The sequence below is a fragment of the Bufo gargarizans genome, chromosome 1 (genome assembly GCF_014858855.1).
Source record: "Bufo gargarizans isolate SCDJY-AF-19 chromosome 1, ASM1485885v1, whole genome shotgun sequence".
In the NCBI taxonomy this organism is placed as follows: Eukaryota; Metazoa; Chordata; class Amphibia; order Anura; family Bufonidae; genus Bufo; species Bufo gargarizans.
The window spans coordinates 717,841,032-717,865,801 of record NC_058080.1 but is presented as its reverse complement, the minus strand read 5'-3'; the positions used below and the strand labels follow the sequence as shown (position 1 = coordinate 717,865,801).

At 44.5% G+C, this 24,770-nt stretch overlaps 1 protein-coding gene across 1 annotated transcript in view; it reads left to right on the top strand.

The window, feature by feature from the left end:
- LOC122930035 (unconventional myosin-Vb-like) overlaps positions 1-24,770 on the top strand; it is a 185,222-nt gene that overhangs the window by 141,653 nt on the left and 18,799 nt on the right. The window contains exons 8-15 of the mRNA XM_044283448.1: positions 3,035-3,142; positions 8,892-9,001; positions 11,535-11,800; positions 14,708-14,789; positions 16,284-16,424; positions 18,752-18,874; positions 23,113-23,196; positions 24,189-24,336. Of these exons, the coding sequence (XP_044139383.1) occupies positions 3,035-3,142; positions 8,892-9,001; positions 11,535-11,800; positions 14,708-14,789; positions 16,284-16,424; positions 18,752-18,874; positions 23,113-23,196; positions 24,189-24,336 (1,062 nt within the window). The remainder of the gene's footprint in view (positions 1-3,034; positions 3,143-8,891; positions 9,002-11,534; positions 11,801-14,707; positions 14,790-16,283; positions 16,425-18,751; positions 18,875-23,112; positions 23,197-24,188; positions 24,337-24,770) is intronic.

Below are 24,770 nucleotides of genomic sequence, written 5' to 3'. Positions count from 1 at the left end.
TCCCTATGTATTCTGAATGGAGAGTAATCCGTTCAGGAGGCATCAGAATGTCTTCAGTTCAGTCATTTTGACTGATCAGGCAAAAGATAAAACCGCAGCATGCTACGGTTTTATCTCCGGCCAAAAAAACTGAAGACATGCTTGAATGCCTTTTTTCCCATAGGAATGTATTACTGCCGATTCAAAATGCCGGATCCGTCCTTCCAGTCTGCGCATGCACACACCGAAAAAAAAGGTTAAAAAAATAAATGCCGGATCTGTTTTGCCGGATGACACCGGAAAGACTGATCCAGCATTTCAATCCATTTTTCTGACTGATCAGGCATTTTTATCAGGCATTTTTAAGACTGAACAGGATGCTGATCAGTCTTACAAATGCCATCAGTTGGCATACGTTTTGCCGGCAGGCAGTTGCGGCGACGGATCACTCTGCCACAAGTGTGAAAGTAGCCTTAGTCAATAGTGCCGGATCTGGGGTTTTTTCAGATTTGAAAAAACTGAATCCATCACCCATTGACTTACAATGACTTTAATGCCAGATCCGGTTTGTTCCGTTTCGATTTAATATAACCGCATCCTAACGGAATGGATGCGTCCTGGTGCATTTAATCAAACGGAACCGTTTTTCTCCGGTGGTCTGTGCGAAAACGAAAAACCATAGATGTGAAAGTAGCCTTAGACCACCTTACTTCCGAGGCCCATGTACATCTGAACATCTGGTATGTCTGCCCTGCTCCTATCCTCTATAGAAGGAGAGAAGGATGGCAGTAACTGTCAGGATTGTTCCCTGCTACTTTGTTTTGGCTTCTCCTGGGGTCGGCCATTATATCCCACCTGGGGACAACCTCCGTTCTAAGGAGTTGCAGAGGTCGAAAGGCTTGAAGGACATAATTTTCCCTCCCATCAGGTCTGGGAGATGTCAGAAAACCTATCCTAGTGAGACCTTTATGGACTCTCTCCAAACTTAAACTACTTATCATATAATTTTATCGGATCTAATTCTTTCCTCGCCCTCTGTCATTATCCCCACTTATCTGAGGCTCTTAGCTTCGCACCTACTCTCTGCATTAATCCACGTAATATGAGATAAACGCTGTAATTACATAAAAGATAAGAGAACCGAGAATGAAGAAGTATACAATTATTCATCAATTAAACCTGGTCTCGAGCGACACTGAAGAAAAATAGGAACTTCTGGAGGAGTCTCCACAGCTCCGATCCTGGTGCTGTTCTCCAAGCAACATTTTATCTCATCTCGAAGGAAACATTATGTCATTCCTAAAACTGTGTCCATGTACATAGGAGCAGCCAGCGGCTCTAGGAGCCTAAAAAAACAGATCCATCACCCATTGACTTTCAATGTATTTAGTGACTCATCTGTTTTTCCGTTTTGATTTTAAATCAAAATGGATCAGTTTAATTCCGGTATTGAGATCCTCTGCCAAGTCTCAATACCGGAATTACAAACGCGAGTGTGAAAGTAGCCTTAGAGGTTAGCCCTCTTTCACACGTCAGTGTCCGTGATGGCATCTGTGCCCAGATGGTCAGTGGTTCATCCGTGAAGATGTCCGTTTTCCACGTGCACTGCTAAGGCTGAAAATTAGTTTCCAGCACATCGCCTTCCAACGGTCCTTGAAAATCACTGGCACAACACAGACTCCATCAGTGGTTTTCATGGACTAATAGATTTCCATGGGTGTGCTTGTTCCACATCACAGACCAAAGTGGCATCTGTCTCCATGGTTCTTCCACTGACCCGTGCTCAGTGGAAAACCACTGCTGTGTGAATAAACACATTAACCTGTACAAACACCACGACGCACAGTTAAGTCGTGGTACAGTGTAAGTGTATGGAGGCTGCTTCATATATGGGCATAGAGCAATGACTGAGATCGGCGATGACACCGATCCTAGTCATTTAACCTAGCAATCACAGCATCTGTAGGGTTAGGCAGAGGGAGGGGGCTCCCTCTACCTTCCGATCGGAGCCGCTATGGCAAAATCATGAGGCTCTGATCAGTTGCGATGACAGCCTGGGACATTGGCATAGGTCTTAGGGTTTTTAGGGCGAAGTACCTGAAAAGCCATGCATGAGGCAAGGCTTCTCAAGCATAGTGTCAGTATCCCATAGACTGCAAGAGTATTCCATCAGAAGATCGCATGTTCAAGTCCCCCAAGGGGACTATGAATTGAAAAACACAAAAATAATAAAAATTTAGATCACCTCCTTTCCCAATTTTACATATGAAAATAAACAATAAAAGATAAATAAACATAGCAGGTATCGCCGCCTCCAAAAATGTCAGAACTATTAAAATATAAAAATAGTTTTCCTGCATGGTGAAAGCCCAGAATGGAAAAGAAATGAAAATGAAAGTCCATTCCCTCCCCCCCCAAAAAAAATTATGAATAAAAGCTAATCAAAAAATATTAAAACTAGAGCTCACCGCACAAAAACAACCCCTTGTTCTGCTCTGTAGACATATAGAAAGAAAAATGCAAAAAAAATAATGTTTTTTTTAGAAGTATATAAATTTGGTATTTCCGTACATATACTGCCCCGCAGAATAAAGTTGTCATGTTATTTTTAATGCATGGTGAACGGCGTCAAAACCTTAGCAGAATTGCCATTTTTGCCATTTTCACCGCACAAAGAATATTTTTCCCATTTTCTAGTACAAGCTATGGTAAAATACATGGTGCCTTTTACAAATACAAAAAAACAAGCCCTTGTATGGCTATGTATGTGAGCAAAAAACGGGGGGAAAAATGATGGCTCTTGGAAGGCTAGGAAGGAAAAATGAAAATGAAAAAATAAAAAAATTAGGCCGTGTCCCGAAAGGCTTAATGTCAATGGGTCTGTGTGCTGTTGTGTGAAAGAGGCCTTGGTTTGAAATTTAGATTCTGTCCCTCAATAGGGACAGGGACTGATGTGATTACAGCAATGAAAAGTTGACACCAGTAGTTACCAGCTTGGACTTTGCCGTTTTATTTCACCTTTTCCTCCTGCAATTATTTTTATTTATTTTTTCAGCACAAGCCGAGGAATTCTTCTACACCTCACAGGGAGGAGACATCGCCATCGATGGGGTGGATGATGCCGATGACTTTGAGAAGACCAGGCAGGCGTTCACTCTTCTGGGTAAGGACTGCATTTCAGGGCCTTTATCAGGAAGATTTGAGGGTCTTGGTTGGTGATCTGCATACGTCACTAATTAATCCACCAGGTCGCCCGATAGTGGCGTCCACCGACTCCATACTTTCAAATCCAGCTATTTTTCTGGAGAGGGTATTAACCCCTCTAACTAAACTAGCACCATCGTATATTCGAGATACTGGCCACTTTCTATCTGAAATTAGCTCTCTCCAGGTGGATGAAGGCTGCATATTCGTCACTTTAGACGTGTGCAGCCTTTATACATCTATTATTCATGAAAAGGGAATCAATGCAGTCGCGGGTCTCTTAGGCACAAGCACATACAAAAAGGCAGAAAGGGAATTTTTTCTGGAACTTTTGAAAATAGTTCTTGAGCAAAATTATTTTTTGTTTCAAGATTCTTTTTACCAGCAGTGCCGTGGGACCGCGATGGGATCGAACGTCACGCCGCCATACGCAAATACATATATGGCTTTTTTCGAGTGTCAATTTGTTTACTCTAGCCCTCTATATCATCAACATTGCATATTTTGGCGTCGATTTATCGACAATATTTTTTGCGTATGGCGGGGCGACGTCCGATCCCTTATGGAATTTACCACGTATTTAAATTCCATCTGGGATGAACTTAAATTCACTGTACACCATAGTTCTGATAAAATTTCCTTTTTGAATACCTGGGTGACTAGGGACAAAGAAGGTAAAATACAGACGGATTTATTCGTGAAACCAACGGATAGGAACAGTTTGCTGTCCTTTTCAAGTAGTCACCCAGCAACCATCAAGGAATCTATCCCTTATTCCCAATACCAGAGGGTTAGACGGATCGTTAGTGATAGGGATATGTGTCAAACAAGATTAGACGATATGACTAATAAATTTAGAGAGCGAGGCTACCCCCCCTGATTTATTGAAAATACAGCGTAATAAAGCTGAGATTACACCACCAGATAGAACTAAGAAAGAAACTAGGATCCCCTTAGTGATTAAATACCATCCCTGGTCCCAGCGCCTTAGGACTATTGTTAATCAACATTGGCACATATTATCCAAGTCCTATCCACGGATAGGAGAGTTCCAGAGGCCACCCATGATATGCTATAAACGGGCAGAAAATATTAGGGATAAAATAGTCCGGGCGGATGTGGGAAGCAATAAAATAGAAAGAGGACAGAGTTTTTTATCTACACCTAGACGGGGCACTTTTCCTTGTTTAAATTGTGTCAATTGTTCCAGCGTTATAAAGGGTTCATGTTTTTCCCACCCTCACTCAGGTGAAAATATTCCAATAAGGGGCACGTTCACCTGTGATAGTAGATCTGTGGTTTACATTCTTAAATGTCCATGTGGATTACTATATGTGGGGGAAACCTCGATGAGAATGAAGGACAGACTAAGTAAACACAAATCTACTATCCGTAAACAGAATTTATTACTCCCAATACCCCTTCATTTTCATGATAAAAAACACAACATCTCGCAGTTGAGGTATCAGATTATTGAAGGTGTATCATTACCCCGTCGAGGGGGTGACAGAAATAAATTGTTATTGAAAAGAGAGGCTTACTGGATCCATCGTCTTCAGACAATGGAGCCCAGGGGCCTCAATCGTGAGTACAATGTGTCCTGCTTCCTATAAGGCATTCGGCCTTATGCAATCCGATAAATATATTTCTTTTTTTCTTCAGCGTGATTAATCACTGCAAGAATGGATTATGTGACTGAAAATCTTCGCCAGTATAGAGTGGATATGTTTTTTGCGAATTTTCAATTGCGAATTTTCAGTTGCGAATTTTTCAGTTGCGAATTTTCAATTGCGAATATTTCAATTGCGAATTTTTCATTGCGATTATTTGATATGCGAATTTTATTTAATGAGGGAGGCGGAGCTCCTTTGATGATGTCAGTTCCTTTGTGTTTCATTTATGTATAAATAGCTGGAGTGTAAGATGTTTTATGCAGTCTGATGAAAGCACATCTGTGCTGAAACGCGTCACTATGCCATTTGAATATGTGACTGAATAAATCTACATTGTGATCTACATCAGCGAAGTGCCGGTCCTTTCCTTTGAAACTGGACTGGATTCAAACATGTTTTCCAGCTGGAATAGATAATGACACATAAAGGACGCTGCCATAGCGATGGTGATTAAAGGGCATGTCCACTTTGTGAAATGTATCTTTGTTAGACTGGTCCTCTAAGGGTTTGTTCACATGTCAGCGAGAAAGCTGCTGTAATATTGCTGCGGTAGTCCTCTGAGTGTAGCAGATCCACGAGTGGACTATCACCACTATCATTCATTGGGGCTAATCCTTGGCTTTTCCATGCAGAATTTGCAGAAATAACTAGCGTGCTACTTTATTTCCACAACGTATCTTTCCTCTGATCGGACTCTGATCTGTCGCTATGACAGCCTGCAGCCTTGTGAAGACTCCCAGGCCTGTCATAGTAAGGGCTCGTTCACACGACCGTTGGTGTCCCGTGCCTGTGCTGTGAACCGCAAATTGCGGTCCGCAATGCACGGGCACCTTCCATGGGGCAGGTGCATGGGGATCGCAGACCTATTCACTTGAATGGGTCCGCGATCCCTCCGTTCCGCAAAAAGATAGAGCAAGTTCTATCTTTTTGCGATGCGGAGGCACGGAACCCCAGAAAGCACTCCGTAGTGTTCCGTTCTTCCGTTCCGCATCTCCCGATTTGCGGACCCATTGAAATGAATGGGTCCGCATCCGTGATGCGGAATAACGACTGAACGGAGCCGGTGTATTGCGTATCCGCAAATGCGTTCCGCTATACGGCAGCGGGACACCAACGGTCGTGTGAACGAGCCCTAAGGTGCTTGTTAATCCCTGCAGTCTGTGGTGCAGTCAGAGGATCGCATATTCAGGTTCCCCTAACATTATATTTTTTTATCTAATTTTGCATTTAAAAAGAAACAATAAAAACAATAAACATAATCGTATCGCCACGTCTAAAAATGTCCAAGCTATTAAAATATAAAAAATATTTTTCCTGCACTGTGAATGCCGTAATGAAAAAAAAAAAAATGTGCGATTCGCCATTTTATGGTCACCTTGTCCATCGCCCCCCAATATATAATAAAACGTAATCAGCAAGTCGTATGTAACTCAAAATGATGCCAGTAAAAACTACAGCTCGTCCCACAAAAACAAACCCTCAAACAGCTCTGTAGAGGGAGTTATAAACAAGTTATGAGGGCCAGAATATGGCGGTTTTTTTTTTTGTTTGTTTTATATGGCAATTTAAAAATAAAAATATTTAAGTAGTAAAACATAGTAAAAACCATATCAATTTGTCATCATCGTAATCGTACTGACCTCGCAGAATAAGGTTTTCTTGTCATTTTAGGTGCATAGCGAGTGCCATAAAACCAAAACCCAAAAAAACATGGCAGAATTGCATATTTTTTTAAATTTACTCGACAAAGACTTTTTTTTCACATTTTTCAGTACAAGATATGGTAAATGAAATGGTGCCATTAAAAATACAACTTGTACCGCTAAATATAAGCCCTCATACGGTTATGTCAATGGAAGAGTAAAAAAAATCATGGAAGGCGGAGAGGAAAAAACAAAAAAATCCTTCCAAAAAATTGGCGCAGTCCAGTTATCGTTTTTAAATGAACAAAAAGTTTTTTCTTCTCCATTCTGAGGATTGTGCGGGTCCCAGCAGTCGGACTCCCGCTGGTCAGTGGATATGCTAATGCACAGGGCTTATGCACACGGCCATGGTTTCGGTCTGCATCCCATCCGTATTTTTGCGGCTCGGATGCAGAATCATTCATCTGAGTGGGGCCGCAAAAGATGCGTACAGCACACCGTGTGCTGTCCACATCCGTAAGTCCGCTCCGCACCCTGCAAAAAAATAGAACTTGTCCTATTCTTGTCTATTTTGCGGACAAGGATAGGACATTTCTGCAAAAGTTAAAAGAATTGGTGGCATGCACTGGGCCGGAATCCGTGTTTTACTGATCTGCGATTTGTGGAGCGCAAAACATTTATGACAGTGCACTTAAGACCTTGGGGGTGGTTCGGGCTGCAGCCTCTTCGTTGCTGAATTGCAGGATTTGTCCCTTCACAATAGTGCTGCAGCTTATCGCCATTGAGAACAAAGGATTGGGCATATTAAAGTCCAACATGCCTGATCCTACTTTCCCTAAAGTCAGGACGCCCGCCTGTACACAAGACAGTTGCTCGCCCGTTACCCTCGGAAGAGTGCAGCTCAATACATTTCTCTTTCTTCCTTCTTAAGAAAATATATAACCCCATTAATGACGCCCGTTAATTAGACAGCGTTCGGCAAACTGTTTATCTTACCGAGGGCTGATTGGAAACTGTCAGCAATGATGGAAGACCCCATTGCATTGGTGGAAGCTCAAGTTATAATGAATTTTTCAGCTCATGTTGTAATCAATATTCACTTTTCTTCAGTTTGATGTTTCCGCTCCAGCTCTAATCATTGGCGTTGTGAACCTTAGTATTGTCGGTTTCTTATGGGGAACGTAGATATTTCTCATCTAAAATAGACAATAAAACAAATTAGCAAATGGACGTCGCTACAAAATGTCATATCGTTTTGTGTAGACCGCTTCCATGCGGACCTGATGTGTTGCCATGGTTACAGACTACAGAGTGTGTAGTCGGAGGCTGCAGTCACGTGTTACTCCTCTCTCTACTTCTCCATACCTATGGCCAGTAGTAGATGGGTCTGCATAGGAGCTGCATGCACAAACCAGTCAGTCCCATTATAGGACTGCATGCAAAGTTGCTTCAAAAGCTCTGCAGCAGTTCCCTAGGTGGAGATTGTAACAGATGCTACACGTTGCATCATCCGGTGCAGGTTTTACTCCACTGCTCTAGTCACATCCAAAGCTGCGCTGAGTCCATCAGCACCCACCGAAAATTCCCAGTGTAAATGGGACATCTCTTCACAGCAGGGAATACTCCGCAAAAACGCTTAGCCAGCATGAGGTCTCGTGAGGTCATGCTAAGACCTAACCGGAGAGCAGAAGAATTTTGGTATGCAGCTTTGGGTGTGAATAGAGCAGAATATATATTGAAACTATAGACCTTATTCTTCTAGAGTGTTTTACTACTTGTTGGACATCTTCTGTAGAGTAAGTCCTATTCGGACTCGCATGTCACTTCTTGCACCCAAGCAGCACAGGACGCCATTAGCCAAAGAGCTTTAATGGGGGGAGTGAAAAATGCCTGCACAGATGGGCAACTGATGCAGAAATGCAGATGGAGGCACCTGACACAGTGGGTTTGAGCATTTAGGCCTCGTGCACACACACTTATTATGGCTCCATGTTATTTGGACATGTAATAGCGCACCCATAGGGGTGCACAGTGCCGTACGTTACCACCTTATGCCTGTGATCCTGTGGCATTGCTTCTAGCGGAGAATACCTCTCACAGAGCATTGTATGGCGACACGCAGAGTACCTGTGGTATGTGTGTTGCCATATAGCAGGGATGGCCAACCTGCGGCTCTCCAGCTGTTGCAAAACTCCAAATCCCAGCATGCACAGATTGCCTACAGCAGGGCATGGTGGGAGTTGTAGTTCTGGAGAGCCGCAGGTTGAGCATCCCTGCCATATAGCGCCCTGCACATGGGGGAGGCCTCGGGGCTGATGCTTGTCTCCATGATGAGCCCTGGATGACTGGTTATGCTGCAGTCCATGACCCCGCTGTGTTTCTGTCTTACCAGGAGTGAAGGAGTCTCACCAGATGAGCATTTTTAGGATCATCGCTTCCATTCTGCACTTGGGGAACATAGAGATCTCCTCGGAGCGGGACGGCGAATCCAGCAGCTTGTCGGTAAGGAATATATAATTATCAGCTTCTTGTTAGGGCCATAGGGAATAATAGAGTTGTACAGGGTAAGTAAAACATGGCTGCTTTCTTCTAGAAATAGCGCCCCACCTGTCCATATGTGGTATTGCAGCAGAAGTGAAGCCGACTGCACTTTCCTATACAGTCGGCCTCTGCTAATTAATTTATACCGCGTGGTATACTTTTTGCAGCTGATGGTGGATGCATACTACCGTACGGCTATATAGTGGTTACTGTGAGTACTTTATGGCTATATATAGTGGTTACTGTGGGTACTGTATGGCTATATAGTGGTTACTGTGAGTACTTTATGGCTATATAGTGGGTACTCTAGGTACTGTATGGCTATATATAGTGGTTACTGTGAGTACTTTATGGCTATATAGTTGGTACTGTATGGCTATATAGTGGTTACTGTGAGTACTTTATGGCTATATAGTGGGTACTGTATGGCTATATAGTGGTTACTGTGGGTACTGTATGGCTATATAGTGGGTACTGTGGGTACTGTACGGCTATATAGTTGGTACTGTGGGTACTGTACGGCTATATAGTTGGTACTGTATGGCTATATAGTGGGTACTATGGGTACTGTATGGCTATATAGTTGGTACTGTATGGCTATATAGTGGTTACTGTGGGTACTGTACGGTTATATAGTGGGTACTGTGGGTACTGTATGGCTATATAGTGGGTACTGTACGGCTATATAGTTGGTACTATGGGTACTGTATGGCTATATAGTGGTTACTGTGGGTACTGTATGGCTATATAGTGGGTACTGTATGGCTATATAGTGGGTACTGTGGATACTGTATGGCTATATAGTGGGTACTGTGGGTACTGTATGGCTATATAGTGGGTACTGTATGGCTATATAGTGGGTACTATGGGTACTGTATGGCTATATGGTGGGTACTGTATGGCTATAATAGTGGTTACTGTGGGTACTGTATGGCTATATAGTGGGTACTGTATGGCTATATAGTGGGTATTGTGGGTACTGTATGGCTATATAGTGGGTACTGTGGGTACTGTATGGCTATATAGTGGGTACTGTATGGCTATATAGTGGGTACTGTATGGCTATATAGTGGGTACTGTATGGCTATATAGTGGGTACTGTGGGTACTGTATGGCTATATAGTGGGTACTGTATGGCTATATAGTGGGTACTGTGGGTACTGTATGGCTATATAGTGGGTACTGTGGGTACTGTATGGCTATATAGTGGGTACTGTATGGCTATATAGTGGGTACTGTATGGCTATATAGTGGGTACTGTGGGTACTGTATGGCTATATAGTGGGTACTGTATGGCTATATAGTGGGTACTGTGGGTACTGTATGGCTATATAGTGGGTACTGTGGGTACTGTATGGCTATATAGTGGGTACTGTATGGCTATATAGTGGTTACTGTGGGTACTGTACGGCTATATAGTGGGTACTGTGAGTACTGTATGACTATATAGTGTCAAATATCGAAAATCATTTGGAAATCCTTATGTATATTTCAATGGAAGTCTGAAACGCGGTCTGCACAGAGCCTGAGACCACTGCCGTATACTGCACAAATAACGTTGTCCTCTATTAGCGCCACATAGTGTTTCCACCCACGTAGGGGCCCTTCTCAAGCACGTTGAGAACCGCCCTTCATGAGACAAAACATTGCATTTTTGTGATTGAGAAATGTAAATAATTTTAACCTTTGGACACTGTCACGCCATACAGTCCATATGCTACATTATGTACACTGCCATTGAGTGCTAACTAATAATGCTGCGCTCCAAGCCTCTTGGCCGTTGCAGGTATGGTTCTGATTGGCTGTGGTTGTAGCGGTGTAGATGGTGATCACTAGATGGCGGGGCCCTGTTGCCCTAGGCATAATCCAGTCCTTTCTGATACATTGAACCCGTGGAATGTCTTCGGTCCGTGGTACATTACAGTACGTGGCTTAATCTCGCAGGCGGTGAGCGCCACAGGACTGACCTGTTTGTACACACTCAGATCACAGGCTTAGTACACGGCGCCTGGGCACAGCAATGGAAGTCTGGTGGCGATGCATCCTGTTCTGGCCCATAGCATTGCCCTGCGGCTGCCAGTGATGGCTCCCAGTGCGGCACATTAGCCTGAGAAACCAGTTCTTTACATAGCCGCGAGACATGCTCAAAGGGGTACGACATGTTATGCAGCTTTGTGTCTCAGTTCCCTGTTATCAAGATCTCTGCTTGCTGTCAGTGACTGCTTTCGAAGGTTGAGGGTCTGTCCTGGTGATGTCTAGCAATGCAGTGCATCTTTAAGCCGTTACATGACCAGAACAGGTTTTGTCCCCATTCACTGACAGCAGACAGAGATCTTTGAAACCATAGCATATAAACCTTGGTCATGTAACATTAATAAAGATTTGCATCTTATTGCAAGACAGAGCTCGTTACTGTAGGTCCTATATGAGAGACACCCCCCCCCCCCTTCCCCAGGACATTTACATTAACCCTTTACTGTTTCATTTTTCCTAGAAAGGAGACAAGAGTCTTAACCACTTCTGTACACTGCTCGGGGTGGAGCACGACCAGATGGAGCACTGGCTGTGCCACCGAAAGCTCGTCACCACGTCGGAGACTTACGTGAAGAGCATGTCGGTCCAACAGGCGCTCAATGCCAGGAATGCTCTGGCCAAGCACATCTACGCTCAGTTATTCAACTGGATAGTGCAACATGTGAACAAAGCCCTGCACACCACCAGCAAGCAGCACTCGTTCATCGGCGTGCTGGATATATACGGGTAAGAGAGCCGCCGTGATGAGAAATCATTCTACAAGACTGGTATCAGACGGGGAACCAGATGGAGGCAAGCTCCGGTTTTATTTAAGTAAAGGGGTTTTCTGGGTGTCGGACCCCCACCCATCAGATATTAATGGCCTGACCTGAGGACCGACCATCAATTGTAAAATACTGGAACATCCCTTTGTTAGAAAATGAAACATTCTGCAACTTTCTAATATACTTAGTGAGTCATTTCCTAACCATTTTCAATATCACTGCTTGCTGTCAGTAAATGAAACCACTCTTTACATCCAGATGTAGACTTCTCGTTTAGCGAGCTAAACGGCCTTTACGCATGATGCGTTTTCCCTACACTGATACATTGTAGCAAACAGGACAGTAGAGAGATTTGTGCAGCGGAGTGGACTGGACACAACTGTAGCAAACCCTCATCTGTGAGATGTATAAGTGTTCTAAACCGGTCTTCCTTGGTTGTAACAATTAATGATAATGATTAACGGTTCAGTTTGTTGATTTGTAGTATTCCCTGCACGGCCACCATTTACAGGGGTATGAATACCTTTGCAACGAGTCCTTTTTATTGCCGCAGTGCATCCACAATAAAAATGATGCAACTTTGCAAATAGCCATTTTGTGTGTATACGACGCCTATACAGACCTATGTGTCTCCATGGTTACAGACTACAAATAACTCTGTGTGGTCTGACCTTGCCCACGTTGTAACTTTTCACTTTTTCTGTCTTTTTTCATTTTTTTTTGTCTTGAGGTTATCAAACGGAGGGGCAGACAGAAGGGAGTAAACCCCTGACTGCAGGATCAGACTACTCCCAGGGTTTGTTTGTAGTCTGTAACCATGGAGACGCATATGTCTGCATAGCAGCTGCATACACAGAACAGTGGAGATTTGTATTCAGAGCTATTTTGAATGTCTACAGCTTGAATGCATTAGAAGGATAAGAGGGTTGCAAAGGTTTTCACACCCTTTAAATTGATGCAGAGAAATTTGAGGCATCGTAAATTATTTTTTTTTTTAAACCCACAGAGAGGTGGTGGCTCAAAACCAGGTTGTGGCGGTGTCTCTTGCGGCGTTTTGGACAAGATGATGAAGAATTGTTTATTTCACTGCTGTGTTGCTTCGGCCTTGGGTTGTAAATTAGCGGATAATGTAAATCTTCTGTACTGTGCCGCCGCTCCGACGGGCGCACTGCGGCTCCTTAATTGTCCTCAGAGACGATGGAGTCTCAGAGCAGATGAATGGACGCTTTCCTCTCACTTATAAGAGAACAATTAGTATCTCCAGCGTCTGAGCTCTGAGCGCAACTAAAAAGTAAAGCGGCTTATAATTCCGTCACGGGGGGGGGGGGGGGGGGGGGTTGGGGTTGAGCATTATACATGAGTATTATACTGCGCATTGCTCTGCTGGAAGGTTCCTGGGTAAAGAAGTGGATATTTGAAATGGGGTACACGGGTCCCAGCAGTCGGACCCCCACCGATCAGACACTTGTCTCCTGTCCTGTGGATAGGTGATATGTTATCTGTCTGGTTTTACGTATATGAAGCTTTATCTCTGTATAAATCAAAAAAAATATTTTTCTTGTGATTCAGTTCTTTGCCATCTGTGTTTGCTGTCAGTGAACGAGAACATTCATGTCTACATTCAGAGGCAGTAATCCTGTCCACACTCTGGCATTAAAGCTGGTTTAGGTTAATAAAACATAATCACTTCGTAAAATGAAAAGTTCTACAAAGTCCCCATTTACAAGAGATGTGTTTGCTGTCAGTGAATGAGAACACTCTTGCTTTCATTCAGAGACAGTAAACCTGTCTATAACCAATCCTGCTCATAGCTGAGAAGTGGATACAATTGTATCCGGTCTAGACACATCTCTCTGCTAGTTTGTTACAATGTATCAGTCTGGAGTCTGTTTCACTCACAGAGCATTGTCTAGACTGAATACAGCTGTGCTGGTTTGTTACAATGTATCAGTCTGGAGTCCGGGCTGTTTCATTCACAGAGCATTGTCTACACTGGATCCAACTGTGCTGGTTTGTTACAATGTATCAGTCTGGAGTCCAGGCTGTTTAGCTCACAGAGCATTGTCTACACTGGATCCAACTGTGCTAGTTTGTTACAATGTATCAGTCTGGAGTCCAGGCTGTTTAGCTCACAGAGCATTGTCTAGACTGGATACAACTGTGCTGGTTTGTTACAATGTATCAGTCTGGAGTCCAGGCTGTTTAGCTCACAGAGCATTGTCTAGACCGGATACAATTGTATCCACTTCTCAGCTGTGAGCAGGACTGGCTATAGACAGGTTTACTGTCTCTGAATGGAAGCAAGAGTGTTCTCATTCACTAACAGCAAACACATCTCTTGTAAATGGGGACTTTGTAGAACTTTTCATTAAGTGATTATGTTTTATTAACCTCAAACCAGCTTTAATACAAGAGTGTTCTCATTCACTGACAGCAAACACATCTCTTGTAAATGGTGACTCATAAAGTCAATTAGAAAATTGTAGAACGTTTCATTTATGAAGTGATTATGCTTTATTAACCTAATACCAGCTTTAATGCAAGAGCTGTTTCCATTCACTGACAACAAGCACATACTGGTTGGGGGGGAAAGAAATAGGGGAGTTGTCCAATCAGGACGATCTGATTGGATGCGATACTTCTGAGCTGCTGTATATACAGTATTATGTATCTCACCACCCGCTTGGCACAGTGTCTGCCTGTCGTGTAGGTGGCGGTCACACGTCCCCCTTTCCCATATTCTGTCTATCCTTTGCCAACAGACCCTGTGTAAGCTGTAGTGGCAGCCATGTTTGTGGTCACACAGCTTTCCTGGGTGGAGATCTAATTAAGACCTGGTTGAATTGAATCTCTCGTTCTTTTTTTGCAGGTTCGAAACATTCGAAATAAACAGCTTTGAACAGTTCTGCATCAACTATGCCAACGAGAAGCTACAGCAGCAGTTTAACTCGGTATGTGACCTCCGAGGACTTGCCTCTGTACCCTGTGCACACGCCCATGACGGTATAACCAACTGATTGCCCAAATTCCTTGCAGAGGTCTGCCTTCAGGGGGCGCTGTCATAATACTATATTTTTAGAGGCTGCTCCCTCCATTGAATGTAATAACCCTATAGAGAGGCGTCTGCATTTCTTGGTGACAGGGCCTGTGTGCGGCTGTCATCTGGGTGTTCGGGCATGGGGGTAACACAAGATGGCTCCAGCGCCTGTCTATGCTCGAGGGCGACCTTGATTTTTCATAAATTTGCATCTGTAATGGGAAGGGCAGCTCTGGAGCACAAACTTCTGCTCTGATAAGTGAAAACAAAAATGATTGGCTAAGTTTGCAGCTTCCTGTTTGCACCTGTGATGGGAAGGGCAGCTCTGGAGCACAAACTTCTGCTCTGATAAGTGAAAACAAAAATGATTGGCTAAGTTTGCAGCTTCCTGTTTGCACCTGTAAGGCTTCATTCACACGTCCGCAACCTGTTTTGCGGATACACGGAGCCACGGATCCGCAAAACACGGAAAGCGGCAATGTGCATTCCGCATTTTGTGGACCGCACATTGCCGGCACTAATAGAATATGCCTGTTCTTGTCCGCAATTGGACATGTTCTATTTTTTTGCGGAAACGGAAACACGGATGCGGAAGTGCGGATCCGCAAATGTGGATGCGGACAGCACATTCCAGCCCCATTGAAAATGAATGGGTCTGCACCCGTTCCGCAAAATTGCGGAACGGATGCGGATCCATTTTGCGGACGTGTGAATGGACCCTAATGGGAAGGGCAGCTCTGGAGCACAAACTTCTGCTCTGATAAGTGGGAAAAAAAATGGCAAGATCTTGGGACGATGTCGGAATTTCTGGAACTGTCACATTTTCTAGTCCTCTTGTTTTTTGTTTGTTTTTTGTCCATGAGAGATCCGTCTGGACTTTCTGGCGACCCCCTAATGTGGTGACGGGGGTCTTCCCTCTTTTTCAGTCTTTCTTCAATGTCAGTTTCCAACATGCATTTTCATGGACAGAGCCACCACCTACTACTATGTGACCTTGGAGACGCCAGTGGTCCCAGGACTCTGTCCCCCGGCTTTTCTTACGGATTGGGACATCACCCATATATAGGACCCCTCCATCCCCCTGACACATGCATTCCTCCTAAAATAACAATTCAGGAACATCTTTTCTTAGAACTCTGCACCCTCTGTTATTCCCCCTGGAAATGTATGATTACATTGACTGGGTGTTACCATTCCTCTCGTCCATGTGGCATGTCCCCGCTCCGCTCAGTCCCCGCACCCTGTGCACAAGTGAACGGTAATACCCAGTTACCAAATTGTATCCAGGAAGAATAACAGAGGAACGGCACTATACAGAGTTCTAAGGAAAAATGTTTCGGAATAGTATTTTATGCCAGATCCTCTTTAAGATGGTGTCATTGACCAGTTTTGGTGTTTTTCCTTGCAGCACGTCTTTAAACTGGAGCAGGAGGAATACATGAAGGAGCAGATCCCCTGGACCCTCATCGATTTCTATGATAATCAGCCCTGCATTGACCTGATTGAGGCCAAACTTGGGATTCTGGACCTTCTGGACGAGGAGTGTAAGGTGAGCAGTTACCTAAGCCCTGTGCCTCGCACCTATTGGCCCTCTTGGTGCCCACATCATAACTTTACGCCAGACCATGCTGATGCCATGTGTAATGACCGGTGCCAGGGCATGAATCCCGGTGTCATGCTCCGACCCTGCTCTTTGCTTATACATGACCCGTCCCCTCTCCTGACCTGTCTGTTTTAGTAACTACTTGCATTCCTTATGTAATAACAATGCTGGGGCATCTTTTCTTACCGCTGTATGTTATGCCCTTCCTCTATTATTCCTGCAAGAAGTTTATGAATAAAGATCCAGCAGGGTGTTACCAGTTGGGAGTCTGACACTGTAAGCACTGATTGGACACAACCCCAACTGGTAACACCCAGCTGTACTTTTTTTTATTTTTTTTTCCCCATAAACTTCTAGCAGGAATAATAGTCATAAGAAACAAAAAAAATCCCCAAAAGTCTATGATTGATCCATTACCCGTCTGTCTAGACCTGCAGCGGCTTATCACAGGGGCTGAGGCCGGATGATACGTGTGGTGCTGGAACAGGCGCTGTACCAGATATTGCTTGGAGACAGAGTTTTTATGCCAGAAATTGTGGCTCAATTTTGGTACAAAAGTCATGATTTAGGCCCCGCCCTAGCGTCTAAAGCCACACCCATTCCAGTAAGCCACACCCCTTTCCCTGCCAGGCATGGATACGTTCTTCAGACTTTATTTGTGTCCATTTAAACGGAGAGGGTATTACTTTATTTGCGGCCTGGTGTGCAGTATTCACAGCATTGGAGGTCACCTTTTCCTTATACGCACTGGCGCTTTATCCTGCGCATGCGATATAATTATTATTATTATTTATTACTTATTATATTCATCACAATCATGTTGTTGCTTTATTTCTATCAGGGGCCTCTTATCATTGGTTTTATCATGACCTGCACTGCGAGCGGAGACTCCCTTTATCTTTATGATGTCACCAGTAGCTTCTTGTGGTGTTTTTAATAGTTTTTTTTTAATGCAGATCCAGTAGAGTTGTGATGAATCTTATATCGTGGCGCGCATCCGGTCTTTTGCACGTACACCGAGATGAGCTGCTGTCTCCCTGGCAGTGATTACTGGGGGGGTCCCATTACAGCGGCGTACCCTCTGTCCACTGGACAGGGGGACATTTATCAATGCCGGTCTTCACTCCTCCTGCGCTGGCGGCCATCCGCCTACGTCAGCCTCTACATGACCTAGGATTGGACTTTACACTTGTCTTAATCATCACCAGCTCCCTTGCTGACGTAGATTTAGGTCATTTTCTACACCTAACGCCCACGTCACACCCCCTTTTTTAGACCTGGCGTGAGTGGGGGGGGGGGGGAAAGTCGCACATAGCGGCGCAGATATACTTTGCGCCGCAATCTGAGACAGATATATGCCAAAAAGTGCCGTATATCTGTTCACAAATGAGCCCCTAAGGTCCGACTTGTATTCCCCCGGCCACAACGCTCCATCCAGCTGTATGGGGCTGGCGGCAGAAGTCGAGCGCTTGTACTTGTCTCTTTCCCGCAGTCCCATAGAGTTGAATGGAGCAGCAGTCTCGTTATTGGCGGGGACCCAAGTGGTCGGACCACCGCCGATCAGGCACCTATGTCCTATGTTGTGGCTGGGGAATGAGTTGTTGCAATGGGAGAAAAAGTCTGGTTTGCATACGGAGCTTGTTAAACTGCTTTCTCGCAGCTGAAGGCTTCGTAACAATGTTGCATGTCGATAAAAGCTATCAGCCTGGAGTGTTCTATTATTAGAAGTGGAGCTCAGGTCAGAAGATGCTGTCTGAGAGAATTGTCTACACTGTAACAAACCTTCCGCTTTGTGAGTAGTTTTAAAGGCTATGGGGGGACTTTTTATTTTTTTATGATTGCATTTTACTCTTTTTTTTATTTGCTCTTTTTAAAACAAATTTTAACCGTTTTTGCCCTGCAGGGTTAAATTTCAGCCTTCAGAGTATTCAGTTTCACACTGAGCCGTCAGAGAGTGGCTCTGGGATGTACAGCCCTTATCTCTCAACTCCTTACAGCTCATAAACACTTATTTGAGACAGTTTGATGAGTGTTTATGAGCTGTCAGGCATTCAGAGATGAGGGTCTACATCCAGCCGTCAGAGCAGCTCCCTGACGGCTCAGTGGGAATCTGAAAGCGAGATGCTCTGCAGACAGACTGAGACGTAACCCTGTAAAAAGAACTGTCGAGGAAATGATTAATTTTTTTTGTCCAAAATGAGTAAAATGCAATCAGAAAAAGATGTTCATCGCCTTTTAGCGCAGTGTTATAGCTAAAAGTTGTTTGTCTTTAGGTCCCCAAAGGCACGGACCAGAACTGGGCTCAGAAGCTGTATGACCGGCACGGCAGCAGTCAGCACTTTAAGAAGCCCCGGATGTCTAATGTCTCTTTTATAGTCGTTCACTTTGCTGACATGGTAAGTGATGACGCTCCGTAATGCAGTCTGATCCTGTTACGTACGGCACAAAATATGTTTTCAGGATGCAAAATCTGAAAGTGAATCTCCACCTTATCATCCAGCTGTGTTTGGCCCAAAAATTAGCTTTGATTCATTACTTATCCCCTGCAGAGGTCAGTAAGGTAACACACTGGCTACCTACAGCCGCCACTAGAGGGCGCTGGCTGCATTCTGTTATGTTAGTGAGTTCAATGTGTAATAGTATACTGTGAGCTCCCTCTAGTGGTGCAGACAGAATGTTGTATTTTATCTCCTACCCAATAAAGCAAGCAGAATGCAGAATGTTGTATTTTATCTCCTACCCAATAAAGCAAGCAGAATGCAGAATGTTGTGGACCTGCAGCCAGGCGTCACGGTTTATCGAAATAAAGCTTTTTATGCATTTTTTTGTTTCAATGTCTACCCATTTTCATGACCTCAGTGAATGAAAATGTTCTCACTGAACATCAGGCTTAGGGCTCATGCACAGAAACGTATTTTCTTTCCGCTTCCGTTCCATTTTTTGTGGACTGTATGCGAAACCATCCACTTCAATGGGTCCGCAAAAGCAACGGAAGGTACTCCTTGTGCGTTAAGTTTCCGTATTTCCGTTCCGCAAAAAAGTAGTGCATATCCTATTATTGTCCACAAATCACAGTCCGAGGCCCTATTTAAGTCAATGGGTCCGCAAAAAATACGGAACGCACACGGAACACATCCGTATTTTGCGGATCAATACTGTAGAAATGCTAGGCCCAGCCCATATTGCTCATGTGTTTGGTGATTAATAAGTTACTGTTTCCGTTTCCGATCCGCAAAAAACGGATCGCATACGGAAACCATACGGATATGTTTTGTGGAATAACGGAACGGAAGAGGACCTCAGATACGGAACAACGGATCCGTGAAAAACAGACCGCAAAACAGCAACGGTCGTGTGCATGAGCTCTTAGGCCTTCTTCACACGACCGTATGGCTTTTTCAGTATTTTGCAGTGCGCAAAGACGGATCCGCCAAAAATACGGATGACATCTGTGTGTTTTTTTTGCGGAACGGAACATCTGGCCCCTAATAGAACAGTACTATCCTTGTCCGTTATGCGGACAATAAGGGTGCATTCACACGTCCGTATGTGTTTTGCGGATCTGCAAATTGCTGATCCGCAAAACACGGACACCGTCAATGTGTGTTCTGCAATTGCGGACAAGAATAGGACATGTTAAATTTTTTTGCAGAACGGAGGTGCGGATCCGCAAATGCGGATGTGGACAGCACATTCCGGCCCCATTGAAAATGAATGGGTCCGCACCTCTTCCGCAAAATTGCGGAACGGATGCGGACCCATTTTGCGGACGTGTGAATGGACCCTAATAGGACATGTTCTATGTTTGAACGGAAATATGGAAACGGAATGCATACGGGGTACCTTCCGTTTTTTTTGCCGATCCATTGAAATGAATGGTTTCATATACGGAATGCAAAAAATGGAACGTGCAGGAGGCCTTAGGGCTTTCTTCCCGTTTTTTTGCAGACCGTATACGGAAGCCTTTATTTGAATGGTTCGGCAAAAAAAAAAACAGAAGGTACTCCGTGTGCATTCCGTGTCCGTATGTCCGTATTTCCGTTCCACAAAAAAAAAAAAACATGTCCTATTAATGTCCACATTACGGACAAGGATAGTACTGTTCTATTAAGGGCCAGCTGTTCCGTTCCGCAAAATATGGAATGCACACGGACGCCATCCGTATTTCTTTTGCGGATCTATTTTTTGCGTGTGAACAAGCCCAAGATTTATCAGTATTTTTTCTTTCAAAAATCAGCTAACCCTTTTAAACTGTGCATATACAGTATGTTAGCCTTCCGCCCTGCCATAGCTTTAAATAGGGTATTCCAGCCAAATATAAAAAGTTACAGTGGGATGCAAATTGTGTAAAAAATAACAAAGCTTATACTTGCCTCTCCCAACCCCCGACGTTGCACACACTGTGCGCCACTATGCTATTCTATATTTTTATACCAGTTGCATCCCACTGCAACCTTATTTTATTTTTTAAAAGAATACCCCTTTAAATGACAAAACTGACTACCAGCAGGGACACCACTAGGGGGAGCTCACTACATATAGATTGATAAGGCTCCTATTGAACTCAATAATAAATCAATCCTGTGGGGGCTCCCCCTAGTGGTGGCAGCGTGAAAGCAGAATTGCATCATATATGGTTGTGTGAAGGGAAGCGTGGTATTTGTAGCTCTGTACCCAAAAATGCCGCACCTACCCCTGTATAGATATTATTCGGCAGTGTGGAGTTTTGCGCATTTATTCTGCAGCAAGAAGTTTTGATAACGTCACTCGCTTTATGAAGAACACGTATTACATACTGATTATCGTGTTTACTTGCTAGATGGAGTTTATTTGGTCTGTGGTTTGGACGCTTTGCTTCAGTTGTATTAGTATCTCATTACTGTAGATGTCCCCATCAGGTTTCCCCGTGGTGCCGGCTTATGGCTGCCATCTGACTCTGTGCATCGAGAAGGTCATAGACCGTGATTTTAAGAAATCCAAGAAAATGATATTGTAAATTGTGCGCCGTAGGGAAACTGACCTTTAGAAATGAAATTTATTTTATTTATTTTTTGGCCAAGATTTATCCTTGAAATATCCCCTAATCAGCCATAACATTAAAACCACCTGCCTAATACTGTTAAGACTCCATCGTGCTACCAAAACTGCTCAGACCCATCGTGGCATGGACTCCACAAGACCTCTGAAGAGTCCTGTGGTGTCTGGCACCAAAACTTTAGCAATAGTGCTGTAACAAAAATATAAACCGGACAGCCGTACCGTTAAAACCAGGTGTCGCATGCATTATCCTGTGACGATGGCATCTGTCGAGGGGTGGGATATATCCGGCAGTAGGTGACCAGTCCGTTCTCGAAAACGGGCAAGCGTAAGGATCTGAGTGAGTGACAAGGTCCAAATTTCCATGTCTAGACGACGGGATCGAAGTGTTTCCACAATGGCAGGTCTTATGGGATGTAGTGGCCGGTACCGACCAAGGAAGGACAACCGGTGACCGGGTCATGGGACTCCAAGACTCATGGATCCGATCCAGCAGAAATGCTACTGTAGAACAATCTGCTGACAACAATCCTGCTGGCTATGATGGTCAGGTGTCGGAGACATCACAGATTACTGTATATGGGGTTTCGTAGCGTCAGTGGACAATTGAGCATCAGAACTGGACCATGGAGCAATGGAAGGAGGTGGCCTGGTCTGAGGAATCACGTTACATCTTATGGAAGGCCAGGAGCATCACTTACCTGCTCTTCATGGCACCAGGATTGGAAGAAGACTACCCAGCGGAGTCAGTGTTCTGCTGGGATACCTTGGATCCTGGCACCACGTGGATGTCGCACATGCCACGTACCTAACATTCTTCATGGCAGTGGTGCCCCCTAATGGTAGCCTCATGAATGGTCTGAAGAACGTGACAAATGGTTCAAGGTGATGACGTGGCCTCCAAATTCTCAATCTGATCATCGTTTGTGGGACATGCTGGAAAAAGACGTCGGATCCACGGAGGCCGCACCTCACAGCTTACAACATGGCGATTTTGAAACCCTAAAAAAAGATGATATACGATTCTTATCTCTAAGGAGAGCATGTAGGAGGTCACTTGGCCAGGCTTTCCTCCTTATGTACTACCCTATGTTACCACACGGTCAGAATAAGACTGATAGATGTACAGAGGGAAGAGCCGCTCCGGAGCACAAACTGCTGCTCTCAAAGATGGGGTACACTCAGAAGTACTGTGCTCTGTGTGTAAAGCAGTATTATCTGGAGAAAGACGTGCTTTAGGCCTCTTGCACACGAATGTATTTTCTTTCTGTGTCCGTTCCGTTTTTTTTTGCGGACCGTATACGGTACCATTCATTTCAATGGGTCCGCAAAAGAAACTGAACCATTCCATGTCCGTATTTCCGTTCCGCAAAAAAATAGAACGTGTCCTATTATTGTCCACATTACGGATAAGGATAGGACTGTTCTATTAGGGGCCGGCTGTTCCGTTCTGCAAAATACGGAATGCACACGGACGTCATGCATATTTTTTGCGGATCCGTTTTTTGCGGATCGCAAAATACATACGGTCGTGTGCATGAGGCCTTAGAGAGACAGGTCCCTCATCTTCTGTGTGACCAATGTATGCTTTCTGTAGGTGGAATACCAGTGTGATGGGTTCTTGGAGAAAAATCGGGATACGATCTATGAAGAGCAGATTAACATCCTGAAAGCCAGTAAGGTAAGGTTTTCCGACATATCATGTGCACTTTGTGAATCAGAGTCTCAAAATTTTCAATATTTCTGGTTGCTGTCAGTGAATCAGAACATTCTTGTTTACACCCAGAGGTTAAAAACCCTAATGCTTCTGTCAGCTGAGAGTGCGGATAAGGGGTATTCCTATATATGCCATCACTTTACGATCAGAGAGGGTCCGACATCTGAGACCCTCACTAATCTGGAGAATGCATGGGACGCAGCTCTAGGGTTTTCTCCTACACCGCAGCGCCCCAGCCACCTACTGTCCATCATGTTCGGTAAGGTTTCGGACCCCCACCAGTCATGCAGTGATGACATAGCCTAACAATATGCCGTTACTTTACAAGCTGGGAATACCCATTAATCAGCACTAATCTCTGTCCTGTGCTGATGGTTTGTTACAATGTATCTATTCAGGTAAATGTAGCAGATATTTTGCTGACAGAAGATTGTCTAGACTGGATACTTTTGTATCAGTTTCTTAGCATAAGGTCTGTATGGGGTTTCAGCCTCTGGATGGCAATAAAAATTATTCTATTCACTGACAGCAAGCAGAGAACTTGAACATGGTAAGGAATCAATGCACAAAGTATAATAGAAAGCTGGATGCAGGACTTATGATTGTTTAGTACTTAAAGGGGACCTAAGCCTTTAGGGAAACCCTGTTTGTGCAGCAGCTCTGCATTGTCGGGTTACGTCGGCTCTGCTTCTCCAGCGCGCGGAGTACGGATCCGTATACTTTCTGTGGACCTGTACTCCGCATGCTCGAAACCCCGAACAGAGCAGACGAAACCCGACAGTGAAGAGCTGCTGCACGATGGTGGCTTCACCAGAGGTTCTGCCAGCGTATTATGCGCCAATGTTTAAGGGCGGCATAATGCGGAGAACCTGCCGCCATACTGTGCTGCCCTTACAGAGGAGAACCAGACAAGTGTGTGTTCCGGTGTACAGAGCTGCTGTGTATTTTTCTGACAGTACCAACTGGTCGCTGATCTGTTCCAAGACGACAAGAATGCCAGCGCCCCAATCTCCAGCGGAAAGTCCAAAATTAATGTCCGACCGGCCAAACCAGCCATTAAAAGTGCCAATAAGGAACATAAGAAGACGGTGGGACATCAGGTAAGTACCGCAGTGTGTGCGATAAACCGTCACTGCAGTGTGTGCGATAAACCGTCACTGCCGCGTGGCCGATGTGGAAGTTTAATTCTTTTTTTCCTCTCTCTGTCTCTCTCTATTCCTCTCTAACTCTGCCTTTCTTACTCTCCATTCTCTTTTCTTCACCCTTCCTCTCTGTCTCCCCCCCATCTCTCTCTGAAACTCTATCTCTCCATTTCTCCCTCCTCTCTCTCTCTCTCTCTCTTGTCTCTCTCTCCCACTACCCCCCCCCCCTTTCTCCCTCCCCTCTATCCCCCTCTCTCTTGCATTTTTTTCTCCCTCTTCTCTCTCTCCCACTAACCCCTCTCTCTTCCACTCTTTCTCCCACTACCCCCTCTCTGTCTCCCTCTCTTTACTTCTCCCCCTCTCTTCCATTCTCTTTCTCCCTCTCCTCTCCTCTCT